Source organism: Actinia tenebrosa, unplaced genomic scaffold (genome assembly GCF_029948245.1).
Source record: "Actinia tenebrosa isolate PJP-AT-01 unplaced genomic scaffold, QUT_ActTen_1.0 PGA_scaffold7__59_contigs__length_16204524, whole genome shotgun sequence".
In the NCBI taxonomy this organism is placed as follows: domain Eukaryota; kingdom Metazoa; phylum Cnidaria; class Anthozoa; order Actiniaria; family Actiniidae; genus Actinia; species Actinia tenebrosa.
In genome coordinates, this window is record NW_028292584.1 from 12,355,038 (window position 1) to 12,370,149 (window position 15,112).

At 37.3% G+C, this 15,112-nt stretch overlaps 2 protein-coding genes across 3 annotated transcripts in view; both read left to right on the top strand.

Annotated features, from left to right (window-relative positions):
* The first annotated feature begins 7,450 nt into the window (after positions 1-7,450).
* On the top strand, positions 7,451-10,287 carry LOC148905653 (uncharacterized). 2 transcript variants are annotated; one of them, XM_089039695.1, is made up of 4 exons: positions 7,451-7,720; positions 8,032-8,283; positions 8,907-8,942; positions 9,907-10,287. In XM_089039695.1, exons 1-4 carry the CDS (start codon positions 7,561-7,563, stop codon positions 10,080-10,082), a joined length of 624 nt encoding a protein of 207 aa, XP_088895821.1. In that variant the 5' UTR covers positions 7,451-7,560; the 3' UTR covers positions 10,083-10,287. The 2 variants fall into 2 exon arrangements, with proteins under 2 accessions (XP_088895821.1, XP_088895822.1); XM_089039696.1 differs by having other exon boundaries at positions 8,113-8,283.
* A 2,495-nt stretch (positions 10,288-12,782) lies between these two features.
* Positions 12,783-15,112, top strand: part of LOC148905654 (uncharacterized) — a 4,858-nt gene continuing 2,528 nt past the window's right edge. The window contains exons 1-4 of the mRNA XM_089039673.1: positions 12,783-13,287; positions 13,507-13,609; positions 14,098-14,442; positions 14,709-14,960. Of these exons, the coding sequence (XP_088895799.1) occupies positions 13,012-13,287; positions 13,507-13,609; positions 14,098-14,442; positions 14,709-14,960 (976 nt within the window). The 5' untranslated portion in view covers positions 12,783-13,011. The remainder of the gene's footprint in view (positions 13,288-13,506; positions 13,610-14,097; positions 14,443-14,708; positions 14,961-15,112) is intronic.

The following is a 15,112-nucleotide window of genomic DNA, read 5'->3' on the forward strand; positions in this document are numbered from 1 at the left end:
TTTGCGGGGTTGGCTCTTCTAAGTGGTCTATGATTTTCTTCCTTACTTCGTTGTTTAAATATACCGGTCGATAACCTTGGATATGACTCATCCAGTCTCTAAAGTATTTTATTCTTTTGTATGGGGTCTTCTTACGACCTCCGTTGGCATAATACTGCTCTCTGGTAGCATTTGGTACGGCATTACGAATATTCTTACCACACTCGTAACACTGTGCTGACGTGTCGTCTTCTATTTGCATTTTCTTACCACAACAAATATACTTATTTGGCTTAGAAGGTACAAACTTGGGTTTCAAGCACTTTACACAGAAATCATAAGCAAACTCTTTACATTCTTCGCACTCCATATATAGACTAACATATTTAAGTGCGCTGTTGCCCTCAACCACACTTGGAGTGGGGGTCGTCCGTAGGTGGATTTTTGACACGGATCTTGCCCGTGTTGAGATTGCGCTGGAACCCCCATTCCCTATACTACTGATCCTATCCTAGTCTATATTGTCCTCTTCTAGTCTGTTGGGTGTCTATACCCAACAGGGATCCTATCCTAGTCTATATTGTCCTCTTCTAGTCTGTTGGGTGTCTATACCCAACAGGGATCCTATCCTAGTCTATATTGTCCTCTTCTAGTCTGTTGGGTGTTTTATACCCAACAGGGATTCTATCCTAGTCCATATTGTCCTCTTCTAGTCTGTTGGGTGTCTATACCCAACAGGGATTCTATCCTAGTCGATATTGTCCTCTTCTAGTCTGTTGGGTGTCTATACCCAACAGGGATTCTATCCTAGTCTATATTGTCCTCTTCTAGTCTGTTGGGTGTCTATACCCAACAGGGATTCTATCCTAGTCCATATTGTCCTCTTCTAGTCTGTAGGGTGTCTATACCCAACAGGGATCCTATCCTAGTCTATATTGTCCTCTTCTAGTCTGTTGGGTGTCTATACCCAACAGGGATCCTATCCTAGTCTATATTGTCCTCTTCTAGTCTGTTGGGTGTCTATACCCAACAGGGATCCTATCCTAGTCTATATTGTCCTCTTCTAGTCTGTTGGGTGTTTATACCCACCAGGGATTCTATCCTAGTCCATATTGTCCTCTTCTAGTCTGTATGGTATCTATACCCAACAGGGATTCTATCCTAGTCCATATTGTCCTCTTCTAGTCTGTTGGGTGTCTATACCCAACAGGGATTCTATCCTAGTCGATATTGTCCTCTTCTAGTCTGTTGGGTGTCTATACCCGACAGGGATTCTATCCTAGTCCATATTGTCCTCTTCTAGTCTGTTGGGGGTCTATACCCACCAGGGATTCTATCCTAGTCCATATTGTCCTCTTCTAGTCTGTAGGGTGTCTATACCCACCAGGGATTCTATCCTAGTCCACATAGTCCTCTTCTAGTCTGTAGGGTGTCTATACCCAACAGGGATTTTATCTTAGTCCATATTGTCCTCTTCTAGTCTTTTGGATAGAAATTTTCTATTCTTTTCAAGAATACAAAGACTCAGGATTTAAATTAATAACCGATTAACAACTCGAATTCTGATTGGATTATGGTGTTCCTTGTATGGAATAATTCAATTCAGAACTCAGGTTTTGAATTGGTGTTATTTTGAATCCCGAGTCTTTGTATTCTCACTAAATAATAATTAATTTCAATAATTGAATAATGAAACCATTAATGAAACCTAGGAGGGTAAGCGTGAGCCGTTTTGACTGTAAGATGTTGAAGGTAAAAGAAGTCATGAGCTGAGAGAGTGTGTTCACATATTCAGGCATTGGAGATCTTGAAGCTCCAATCTATTTTTCCTTCCACCTGATGCTTGGATGCTTTAAAGAAGGCATGAGGGACCTAATGTAGTGAGAAATATCACGACCGTAGGTGTTAGACGTATCCGCTGATCTGTTAGGTTTGCTTAAACTTATTCTATTTCTGATAACCAACACCAATCCTAGCCTAGAGGAATTGTGAAGCATCATATTTTGTGATGGTATTTATACCACTTTTTCAATTGCTACATGCCGATCGAGACAAACATGGAGATGATCATGTAAATATGACAGAAACATTTATTTGATTTATAGTAATCTATTTTCGTTTACTGTTTACATGACTTTTGCCAATGAAAACAGTACTATAAAGAACTCAACAATAATGTCCATCTTACATTTTGTGGAAACCACAACGCTATGTTATCTTTGTAATGAATGATTTTACCCTCTCGTCAACTTCAGTTAATAACATCAATAATCCTCTTTAAGTCGCATCATGTTAGCACATGTTCATTCCATGATACAGTAACTAATCTTGTATTCTTTTCCAGATGGGATTTCATGGCTTGCTGTACCAGATAAACACACCAACGTAGAACAAGGACGCCCTTTTGGCCTGCACTGGCATTATGAGATGGAGAAAAACGAAACATTTTTGTCCTCTGAGATTGAATTTTTTGTAGACTCTAAACCACTCCCCATGACCATGGCTTCAAGACATAGGGGAAAAAATACCTATTACAAACATCAAAGGAATGATTTTCCATTCTCAGTTTTTGGAAAAAATAATGTTACCCTTATGGTGCAAAGTACTGCAGTTGGACAAAATATCACCTACTGTTGCAGAGTAACCGTGTGGACATCAACAGCTGAAAAACAGAAAGACAAACATTGTTCTAAAGTATTTGTATATGGTAAATATCAAAAATTACACTTCCATAATTTTTTATAAATAACATGTATCACCAAGATGTGGCTATTCTATTTTATTTTATTCTATTTTATTTTATTCATTTTATTTTATTTTATTCTTATGTCATTTTATCTTTTATTTTTTATTTTGTCATTGTTATTTTTTATTTCTTACTGTGATCAGCTTTTAAGCAATAGTACAAAAGCTTGGTTCCTTTCTATGAAACTCCTGATTTAATTGTTTTTGATTGTTTATGTTATTACAATCTTTGATTTAAGCTGTGCCACGGATTACGTACCTCACAACACAACCGTCCTGCAAGCAAGGTGATTCCATCAAACTACAGTGTAACACAACAGGGTTCCCATTACCACATGTTGATTGGACACACAATGATACCCATCAACGGATTGGCAGCTCTTCACATATTTTATTGAACATAACTGGCAAAAGATCAGGAGGGCGATATTGCTGTGTTGCAGATAATGGATTCGGTAGAGATACAGCCTGCACAGTAGTAAATGTCTCTGGTATGTTTGGCGTGATGAACTCAACCATGGCGGACATGAATTTTACTGCTCTTACAACTTTTATTATTTTTGCTGTATTGCTTCAATATAAGCTTTACGCAACTTCACATGAGATTAAAATTGGTTCAATCTCTAACCCAAGCTACCATGAACCGAGAAAAAGCCGTTGGATAACTTGCAGAAGTCGAATTTCATACTACAACAACAGTTCTGCCACCTTCCAGCCTCATAAGCCGCTTCTTATCGGAATCCATCCTAATCCTGGACCCAATAAAAACCAAGATAAAGACTCAACAGCTCCTAACCCTGGACCTCACGCAAGATCAAAAGAAAGTAACCAGAATACTCATGGAACACCAAAGAGAAACACTGAACTTTCGATCTTTTATACTAACGCTCGAAGTATTGTTAACAAAATTAGCATACTGAACCTCGAAGTCTCGAACAAGCCCTTCGACATCATAGTGCTAACCGAAACTCACTTGGATAACACCATTGCTGACAGTGAAATTTTCCCTGTAAATTACACAGTTTTCAGGCACGACCGCAAGCATAATGGTCGCTTTGGCGGAGGAGTACTTATCGCAGTTCGAGATCATATTAAAGCTGTATCAAGGGAGGTAACATGTTGTGACTCCGAAATGATCTTCATTGACATAATATTTCTTAATAACCACAGGATTACATTAGGAGTTTTTTATAGACCTCCTAATAATGACCCAAAGCCTCTTGAAGATTTACAAGCCGTTCTTAATGATATTTCCGCAACTGACCTCGTACTTGTTGGAGATTTTAATCTACCAGAATTCGATTGGACTAACTCTAGACCTTTAAAAAATTCTGAAAACTACACTTTACTGACAGATATTATACAAGATAATTTTTTCACTCAACTAGTATGTGAACCCACCAGAGACCGAAACGTGTTGGACCTTGTGTTTTCTACATCACCCGATATTATTGATGATTTGCTGGTTGGTGAACCATTTTCCGATCATAACTCCATCACATTCACACTACTCGGATCACCATATGCCCAACGTAAATCACAAAAATATGTCTACTGCTACAAGAAAGCTGACTGGGATTCACTGAGCTCACTTCTTTCTTATATTCCGTGGCACTGTGCTTTTCTGGAGGATAATATTGATTACAACTGGACCTGCTGGAAAGATCTACTGTTCACAGCTGTAGACGAGTGTATTCCGAAACGGAAACCTAAAAAGAAACTCCATGCGCCATGGATATCAAAAGAACTTATAACACTATGTAAAAAGAAGAAGTCACTCTACAAAAGAGCAAAAAGACGTAATGATGAGAATTTGTGGGTAAAGTACCGTAGTTTAAACAACACAGTCAAACGGAAATGCAACTTTGCTCGATGGGCGTATATTAACGATCTAGCACAAGATTTAAAGGAAGACAACCCCAAGCCTTTCTGGAACTTTGTAAAATCTAAACGTAATGGAACAAACGATCTCCTATCGCTGAAAATCGACGACACTATCTTAACTGATGACTACGATATCGCTAGTAGCATGAATGAGTACTTTTCTTCAGTGTTTACTGTGGAAAACCACGATACTTTTCCGTCACTAAACCGCATTGTTGACAAAAAACTGGAAAACATCTATTGTTCTACTAATGAAGTCAAGAAACATCTTCTGAGCCTGAAGCCTAACAAATCCCCAGGGCCAGATTACATTCCATCGCGTATACTGAAAGAGTTCGCATTGATGCTGGCACCTTCCATAACAGTACTGTTAAACAAATCATTTACATCTGGTACTCTACCTAACGACTGGAAAATAGCGGACGTTACGCCAATCCACAAGAAAGGTTCTAAACACCTTAGGGAAAATTACCGCCCAATCTCACTCACATCTATTGTATGTAAAATTGGTGAAAAAATTATCAAAAACAATGTTATTGAATTCTGGCGTGAATTAAACGTATTAAACGACAACCAGTTTGGTTACCTTCAAGGAAGATCTACTGTAACTCAACTGCTATCTACTGTTAATGATTGGGCGAAGTCAAGAAATTCTTCTATCCCTACAGACGTAATCTTCCTCGACCTGGCGAAAGCCTTTGACAGCGTGCCACACGAGCGCTTGCTCTTAAAACTAAACATGTACGGAATATGTGGGAGCTTACTTCTATGGTTCAGAAATTTTCTCACTAATCGACACCAACGTGTGGTTATAAGAGGAACTTGTTCAAACTGGCTTCCAGTGCTATCTGGAACACCTCAGGGTACAATCGTAGGTCCCATCCTCTTCTTGCTATACATTAACGATATCACAGATCGCATTTCCTCTAATGTGAAACTGTACGCGGACGACACCAAGATTTACAGGCAGCTTATTGACCCTGTTCTAGACACACTAGCTCTTCAACACGATCTAGACCATCTTAGAGAATGGGCATGCACATGGCAGTTACGCTTTAATAATGATAAATGTGAATCTATGCGTATAACCCATTTGCGCGACAAGTCCAAACCGAAGTACATCTTAGGGAAGACTTTAAAGGACGTTAATAGTTTCAAAGATCTTGGTGTTACTATCTCCAATAATCTATCCTGGAGTGAACACATTGGCATCACCGTAAATAAAGCTAACAAAGTCCTAGGGACTATTTTACGAACTGTTGGCACCGCCAATACCACAGTCTTTTCGATGCTATATACCGCGCTTGTAAGACCAATCCTTGAATATGCGTCACCCGTTTGGTGTCCACACCTGGTGAAGGATATAACTGCATTGGAAAAAGTACAAAGAAGAGCTTCCAGACTAGCACTTCGACAAACTAGAGGGGAAATGACATACGAAGAAAGATGTAAAATATTGAAGTGGCCTACTCTCTCGACCCGCAGGGACTACCTAACTCTAGTTGAATGTTACAAAATAGTTTTCGGTTTAGGTATTCTAAATTTTCGTGACTTTTTTGAATTTACGAAAGTTACATCTACTAGAGCTAATCATTCCTACAAACTTTATGTTAAAGCAGCCAGAGCTAACTGCTACAAATACTCCTTTTTCGTCAGAGTTGTTAATATGTGGGACGATCTACCTAAAGACATTGTTGAAACCGATGGGTTTAGATCATTTAAGCAGAAATTGAAGTCTCACTTAGGTGTTTAATGTTTACATATTGCAGTACACATCGATTAGTATATTTTTTAGTAGAGTCTAGATTAAGGAGGAGACGGGTTCTCTGTTGCTCTGGGTTTCTCGCGCGTGCGCTCATCAGGCGGACAGACTTCATAATCTGTCTGGTGGGTGCGCGTGCGGGGGTGGGGCTCAGGGTGGCGGAGAGCTTGTCTCTCCTTTATTTAGTACATATTCATATACTTATAATTCATTTATAGAGCATTTTTCGCTAATTACGCTGCTTAGGGTCTTTCTTTATAATGCATTTTTGTCATGTTTTGTTGTTTTTCTTGGGAGTTTTCACATAGGGATAACCTCATAACTTCCTTTCAAGTCGCCTATTATTGTGCTTTGTTGTCTTATTTGTATCGCTTTTTGCTAGCCTCTGCTCTTACTTGTATTTTACTATTTGTCAATAATTTATTTGCGATTTGAATAAACTATGTATGTATGTATCCAAATCTGCTCTAGACGCTTTAAACAAAAAGAAAAACCACAAACTGTGGTAGGCTGTGAGCTTTGCTTGGCACCTGTGGCTGCCGCTACACAACCCATACCACAGGAAAAATAATAATAAAATAAAATAAATGATACAAAAATACACACACATATGACGATAACCACGAAAAAGGTCAGACTGTCGTATCGGGTAACAATCCCCTACTCTTACGAAAAATACAACAGGATCTTTTACGTCCACTACTTTATCGGGGGTTAAGTGCAAGCAGACGGGACCTCCGGTTTTAAGTCCTTATCCGAGAAGACGCTTACTTGATGGCTGTTGTCTCCTATGAGCTCCTCCACCCTTTGACAGGTCTTATTTTTAATCCTGCTGGGTGTCAAGCCACCCTCCTCACTGGATAACCAGTGGGGGAGCCGGTTTAGAAGCCGATGACCTGTCCATGTGGTAGGTAGTACTGGGTTACATGGTACCGTTAGCAAGTTCGAAAACCTGACCTGAAATAAAGCTTTTATTATTATCATTATTATTTTGCCTTTAAAAAAAGTTTTAAAAAATTATAATGATAAATAAATTTTTAATAAAATTATAATGAATTATTTTACCTTTACTTTCAGAATACGAGCCAGAAAATACAATACTATCGGTAAAACAGACAAAAAGAGACAATAGCATTAGTATCTCAATAAATTGCAGTGCTGATGCTTCGCCTCCTTCAAGGTATTTCATTATGACAATTGATGGTAAAGAGTATAATTCAAGTAATGGAGTAAAGACTTTCAAAGTAGCAACTCTAGGAAAAAACAGAAGAGACCAAATATCTGTCAGTTGTATTCCATGCAATAAATATGGACAAGGACCAATCAAGAAAGTTGTTTTTCCAGTGTATGGTAAGTAACTTTGTGCTGAGATGTTACTACATTAACTCGGTCCAGACACCGAAAAAAAGGTGAAAATATAGGTAAATGATCTTTCTAGGTCTACAGGTTTATTCCATTTCTCGATGTTTGCAGCATCAACTTTGGCTTATTCTGGGACTGGGTCTAGGTCGACTTTGGCTTTTACTCATCTACAGGAAAATCACCAATGAAAAAAATATTTGCCCTATAACCGTTCTAAAAACGTTAGAATACTTTTTAAAAACGATAAGCAAATAAAACGCAAGACCATTAATATGAAAAATTGCTTTTTTCCGAACCAGCTCTTCCAAGGTTCAAAACCACGATACACACTAAGTACAATATGACGGTCAATGGCATAACTTTGCAATGCAACACCACAGGAGTCCCAACTCCAAACATTACTTGGACTAGCGGGGATACTGGAAAAATCGTAGGCACTGGAAAATATTACAAATTCCCGTATGTAAAGTGTGTTACAAAAACGATGAGGTTTTTCTGTCATGCAAGAAATGAAATGGGGAACATAACCAGCCCAGAAATACATGTAAATGGTAAGGATCCTTTTAAAAGATACAGCTAGTAGCATTTGTGTATCTAACTCATCCCTGGACTAATATGATGTGTGCTGTGGTAGGCAAAATTTAGGTTTTAGAACTTTACCGAGTCTTTGTTACTATTTATTACGCCCATTCAGTCATCCACACACACGTTGATGGATCCTTTCATCCTAACCCGGCCATCTGATCTCATCTTTATCTTTCTTTCTTTTTCTTTCTCGTTTTTATTATTTTTTCCCCAATATATTTAACAAATGTGATTATTGAATATTTACCGAGCTGTCATATAATTACCATAATCGCTGAACCTGAGGTGAATGAATGTTTTAGTACAATTTTAGGCTTGAATATCAGAGGAAGACGAAATCGAGGATTTGAAAAAAAAAAATGGTATTTCTTCCGCTCTGGTAAACTTTTGGAAAACCTTATAATCACCGCTCGAGTAGTGGATATCATCTCAGAATCACTGGTCGCTTGACCAATCACAGCGCGAGAAGCTCTATATTCAAGTTTAAATACACAATTAATTATACAATTAATTAAATTATTCAATTATACTGAAATTTTTTATATCTTCGTTTACACGAACGCCATTTCTTTGGTTCAATTTTATTCAGTGATGACTAAGCACAACTGCAGTACAGCTGACAAAGGTATGTATATCACATTCATTTGACTTCTAAAGACTCGATGGCTTTTGATCGTAATTGTACAGGTTGATTAAAGAAGCAAAGACCTTTTCTGATACCAAATGTTCCATCTTTAATAAGCGAATATTTCGGCTTGCAGCTCGAAGATGCGCAAGCTAAGGGAGGCGAATAAAAATGTAACTTGCATTTGAGCTTTTATGTCCTTAAAGAAATACGTTATAAGAGATCTAGAATGGAGAAAAACAAAAAGGTACCGCTCTCCCCCTTTCCGAAATTCTATATTTTTTTCTATATTTCGGCAACTTAAAGTTTTTCGCTCCAATGCTTAAAGTGCTTATGAGCCTTTACACAATATTTTCAGAATTGATTCTTTAAATAGTGGATAGTTGATTGTGAAAATAATTCGTCAGTTGAACGTCGGGTCTTTGAGATACGAAGGATTATATTTCCAATATGTTAATGACTATGACGTAACATAAGGGATTTGAGTTATTTTATGGCAACTTTATATATTGAACTCTGGACATTTTTTGAAAACAAATTTGTAAGAACCTTTACGTGAGTAACGAGTAAAAGGGTGATGCTTTTAAAATACTGTAATCCAGAACGAGTGCAGTGTTGTGAATTAAATGATCCCTTATGTTACGTCATAGTCATCAACCTATTGGAATTATAAACCTTCGTATCTCGAAGACCCGACATTCAAATGACGAAATATGTTCACAATCAACTATCCACTATCTAAAGAATCAATTCTGAAAATATTGTGCAAAGGCTTATAAGCACTTTAAAAAGGGGACTTGAGCTGAATTCCCTCATTATCAACTCATGACTGTTTGATACGAAGGAGATATAAATACTGTTATTATAGAATACTTGGTGAATACAACTTGGCACAGGAAACATGTCTGTTTTGTTAAATACCTAATTTCTTTCTCAATACAGAGTTAGCTTTATCTGTTTCCAGGTTTAGATGAAACTACTCCAACGGCTTTAAAACCAGAGATAATCGCTGTGATTTGCGCATGCATTCTCGTTGGGGGATTAGTCGTCGTCGTTGTTGCCGTATGTTTGTGGAGGCGGATAAAAACTCCAAAAGGTACACATCAAGTGTTCAGTGAGATAAATAATGTAGTTTATTAAAAAAACAATGCTTGTTTTTTAAACTGCTGGAATACCTGCACTGTGAATTTGAAATGGCGGTTTCGGTCCCAGAAATTGGGCTACGATTTTGACCCTAGGATGGCCCAATGGCTGTTTTGATACTAAACATATTGACATTTGATAATTGATATATTTAAATATGATATATTTATGCAATGGGCTAGAATAAAATTATTATTATCAACTTGGCACATCTTTATCCAATTCTTGAGTCACTGCTTTTAATTATGTAAACATTGTTAATAAAATAAGTACATTTTATTTAACACAACGTGTTTTGTCATAAGAAACATTGTTTATGCAGGATAGTCTATAACGTAGAAACATGATGATTATGATATTTATATAGCGCTCTTTTCAAAGGCACTTTATAATGATTTATGAATGAGAGATGGTTAGTATGAGGTGTAGGCACTGAGGGTGGTCACTGCCAGGGTTTCTTTACGTCCTCAGTGGTTCTTTTACGTCCCTCCGATGTTGGTTAGAAAGTGTGGAGAGACCGGACCGCCATTTAAAGTGGTCATCCGAGCCACTTGAAATTCTAACCATTTGCAGATGTACTTACAAAGGCAGCACTTTCTCCTCAGTTATTTTAAGACCCTGAGTGTTTGTCCGGCCGGGACTCGAACCACGACCTCCCGCACGAAAGTCAACCAACTGAGCCAAACGGTTTGTTTCGTTTAAGGACATGCATTACTGATTACTGAATAAATATGCAGCCCGTAAAGTCCTCCACTGAGCTATATTCATCTATTGCACGTTACGTCATCGCGGCCATGTTTGTGCCATTTAACAAAAGCTAGATTTCTCATTAGCATCCATTGTTAACGGCACCACAATGGCCATCATGTTTTTGTCTTTTGACTCTCTTGGGAATGCTTGCAACCCATCAATAAATTCATCCTTTTACCTTTACCTTTTTAAATTAATGCGTATTTCATGCGTGACCAGTACTTGACATTCAGGTTATGGCTCCTCAACCTTTTCTAGCATTTCTCGCAATATTATGTTAATTTAATTTATGCATTCTTTTTTCTGAACGATCAAGACGGTAAAGAACGATTCCTTTTTACATAACGAGTCCAATAAATAACAATTTCACTACTCTTATATTAGTCTTTTTAACAAATTGACATCAGATTTTTATGTGTCCGTCCTCTTATTGACAATAAATTGCGTCATCACATTGTCAAAGTAGTGTGTATTCACGAGGCTTAGCCGAGTGGATCCGCATACTACTTTGACAATGTGATGGCGAAATTTATTGTCAATAAGAGGACAGACACATAAAAATCTGATGTCAATTTGTTTTTTACAATGACAAAAACGATAAAAACTTCTCATTTTTAGCGATCAAAACAACCAACGGAAAGAGCGCGCGCTCGTTGACTTCAGCTTTATCTGTCTGTCCTCTTATTGATGATAAAAAATAACCAATCAGCGCGCGAGAAATTTGTAAGTTATTGTAAAAAATGCATTTGTTTCGAATAAATTAAGAGTATAATATCTCTCGTAAAAATTATCAAAAATGTAGTTGTTGTAAATCACCCCAAGCATCGGTCACATCTTATCGCACATGCTATGACTGATCATACATCAGTGCACATATGCAAATTAGATCTTGGTACTATTAGTACCAAAGTCTGTAAATCGGAATACCCTATTGTGAATTTACTCGGCAATTGACAAAGAGCATGGAATGTTGAGCTTCCCTGTTGAACTGTCCACTAGTATTGTCATTTTATGTTTCTCCTCACAAAAATGTCTTGAGCTGATGACATCTCAACCTCGGCAAGAACAAAAAAAATAAAAAATATACTTTATGGAGGTGAAGTGACAAGAATATTGCTATAATTATAAAAGAATAAAAAAGAGATTATGAATATAAAATAACAAATAACCTCGGCCAGAACTGCTTAGTTTTTGTTTTCACATCGGTAACTCCCTGTGTTCCATGAATTTCACTTTCGATCTTTTCGCTTTCGCCAATAATAAGCTCTGAAACATTCGTTTCAAAACTGAAAATGAAGAGGGAAAGTAAGTCCCGCGATTAGTAGTACAGGTTATTTGGGGAACCCCTGTAAGCCAGGAAAATCAGGATCAATTTTTTTTGTTATTGTTATTGTTATATTGTTATCAGTTTTAGAAAATAAAGTTCACCAGCTATCTTTAATATCACTATCCAAGGGATATTTTTTCCGTTCAAGAAGCAAAAGAAAAAGTATTTTCATTAAGTATTTTTTGTTTGATAGCGTATTCCCTGCATGTTAGGTTTTTGTTCATACAGGCTCATAAAGAAAGCTTGATTTTGCACTCTACCTAGTTCGTTGGCATTGAATTTTTGAATTTTTGTATGTGACGGTCACTAGGTTCATTTTCTCTTGGTTACAGTCGGTATTTATTACTTTCGGGTGCCCCTCCCTGTGTTTCTGGAAGAGACATCAAAACCGTTTCGCAAATAGTCAAATTACTTGATGAAAACGATTTTAATATCACTAGTATTTAGCTGCTTAAGGAGAATCGCAATCAGTGCAGTTTAATCACGGATATTTTGGATGATGTTGGAAAAGCAAAAAGACACGGAAAAAATCGAGATTTTCTTGGGATTAGACCTCGAATTGAATTAAATTTGAATTTTGCCAATGGTCAGGTAAGTTTATCGTTTTACTATGGAATTCAGCCGAAAACCCTTTTTGATATCAAGACCCTACGTACTCAGAAAAAGATTTATTATATAAACTATAGTTGTTTACAAAGATTTAACAACTGAGAAATTTCGTATTTCAACACATGTAAAAATACGATAATTTTCACATGTAAAATTATAACCAATCAGTTTTCAGTATTCTGTGACGTCATTGCTCTCACAGACGCGGGAAAATCACAAACATCGGCAGCTTTGTCTCGTATGTGGTTGCAAAGATTGCTCACTGGATCGATAATTTTGTTAAAATTATCGAAAATTAAGTTCAAAACATTGGCTGAAAGGTTTGTCACATTTGATTTACAAGACGATTTTATCGAGGAGGAGGAAAATGCAAACACCAAAAAAAGACAAAGAATGACCTGTCGCTTATTCAGTTATTTCTCACAACTGAGGAGACTCGACCGTTTGAAGAGATTTCCCCTCAAGAACTCTACTCGTATTTGTCCAGATTTTTGCTATCAGTCAGAAAGAAAAACGGTGAGGAATATGAACCAACAACCCTACGAGGGTGAACAGTCTAGAATTGAACTTCCAATTTCCATATCCCCGCGCGATCATGCATCATTCTCTATTTAAAAGCATTATTTCTTGGGATACCTGTGGTTGTAATTTACTATTAACGGACCAAACATCAAGCGCCGTATTATCATTTTTATCATCTTCTTATTCTTCTTCCTTATTATTACATTAATATAGTTGGTAAATATGTCCTTTCTTCAAGAGCGTCGATCATTGTGTTCTGTCTTCATTCTTCATGCTGTTCCATTTATGATGGTCCTTTGTGCTTTAGATCCTGCAGGTACGTTAGTTCCTAAACTTCACCAGTTTTCCCCAATTAATATTAAGGACGTTCGCGGGGAAATAGAGCTGCAATCCGGATTTTTTTAAAACTCGGCATAAACATAACCTAACGTATTCTTGTCCAAAAAGATGAAGTAAAAAGTGGGGGTCTCTCAGCTCCGTAGCCCTAATGCAATGTCAGCTCCTGCTATCTTTTCAAACTCCAGTTCCTAAAACCATACTCTTTCTCCAAGGTATCCGTAGGATAACTTGCAAAGCATATTCTACATTAACTAAAATTTGCGTGTTGATTGTTAAATCAGACAAAAAACCGTCCGCAATAAGAATATATTTTAGCCGTCATCTATCCGTCTTCAAACTCGCCACCATTGTTGAAAATCAGAGAGCTGGAATGTGACGTCACGAATGGAAACAATACTGTTCCAGCCATTTGTCTAGAGACGTCCCCTCCCTCATGATGATAACCAATCTTATATTCTTTTCCAGTTGGGATTTCATGGCTTGCTGTACCAGATAAACACACCAGCGTAGAACAAGGACGTCCTATTTTCCTGCGCTGGCATTACGAGATGGACGACAACGAAACATTTCTGTCCTCTAAGATTGGTTATTTTGTAGAATTTAAGTTATACACTTCTATAGCTTCAAGACATGTGGGAGAAAATACATATTACAGATACCTAACAAAGTATTTAATACTTGGCAAAAATAACGTTACCCTTATTGTGAACAGTAATAGGATTGGAAATAGTATAACCTACTGCTGTCAAGTGGCCTGGAAATTAGTTTGGAAAATAGAAGACAGACGGTGTTCTCAAGTATTCGTATACGGTAAATTTCATTAAATACTATAGTCCAAGCCTATCTATGAATAACATGTATCACTAAGATGTGTTTGATTAGGACTGATCTTTTATTGTATCATTTTACTTCCCCAATACTTGCAAGAACAATTAAAAATTCATACAAATAATCTCACAAGCTCCCCCCCCCTCCAAACTCACCCAAACCACCACCACCACTCAACGAAGGACAGTTTGGGAAAATTTTTGTCTTAAGTAATAAATAGACTGAATTAATAGTTTTGATCTTTTAAGCTGTGCCACGAATTACGAATCAAACGACACAACTTTCCTGCAAGCAAGGTGACTGGATCAAACTACAGTGTAATACAACAGGGTTCCCATCGCCACAAGTTGAGTGGATCCACGATGATACCCATCAACTGATTGGCAGCACATCGGATATTTTATTGAGCATAACTGGAAAAAGATCAGGAGGGCGATATTGCTGTGTTGCAGATAATGGATTCGGTAGAGATACAGCCTGCACAGTAGTAAATGTCACTGGTATGTATGGCATGGCAATAGGGTTTTCTCATATGATGCACTTTCAACAATCATATTTTACACATGAATTGCTGCATTTCAGTGAGCTGATTTAAAAAACGTTTTTGATATTTTGGTCTCTTTTGACAATATTCTGATACATTGAACCTTCC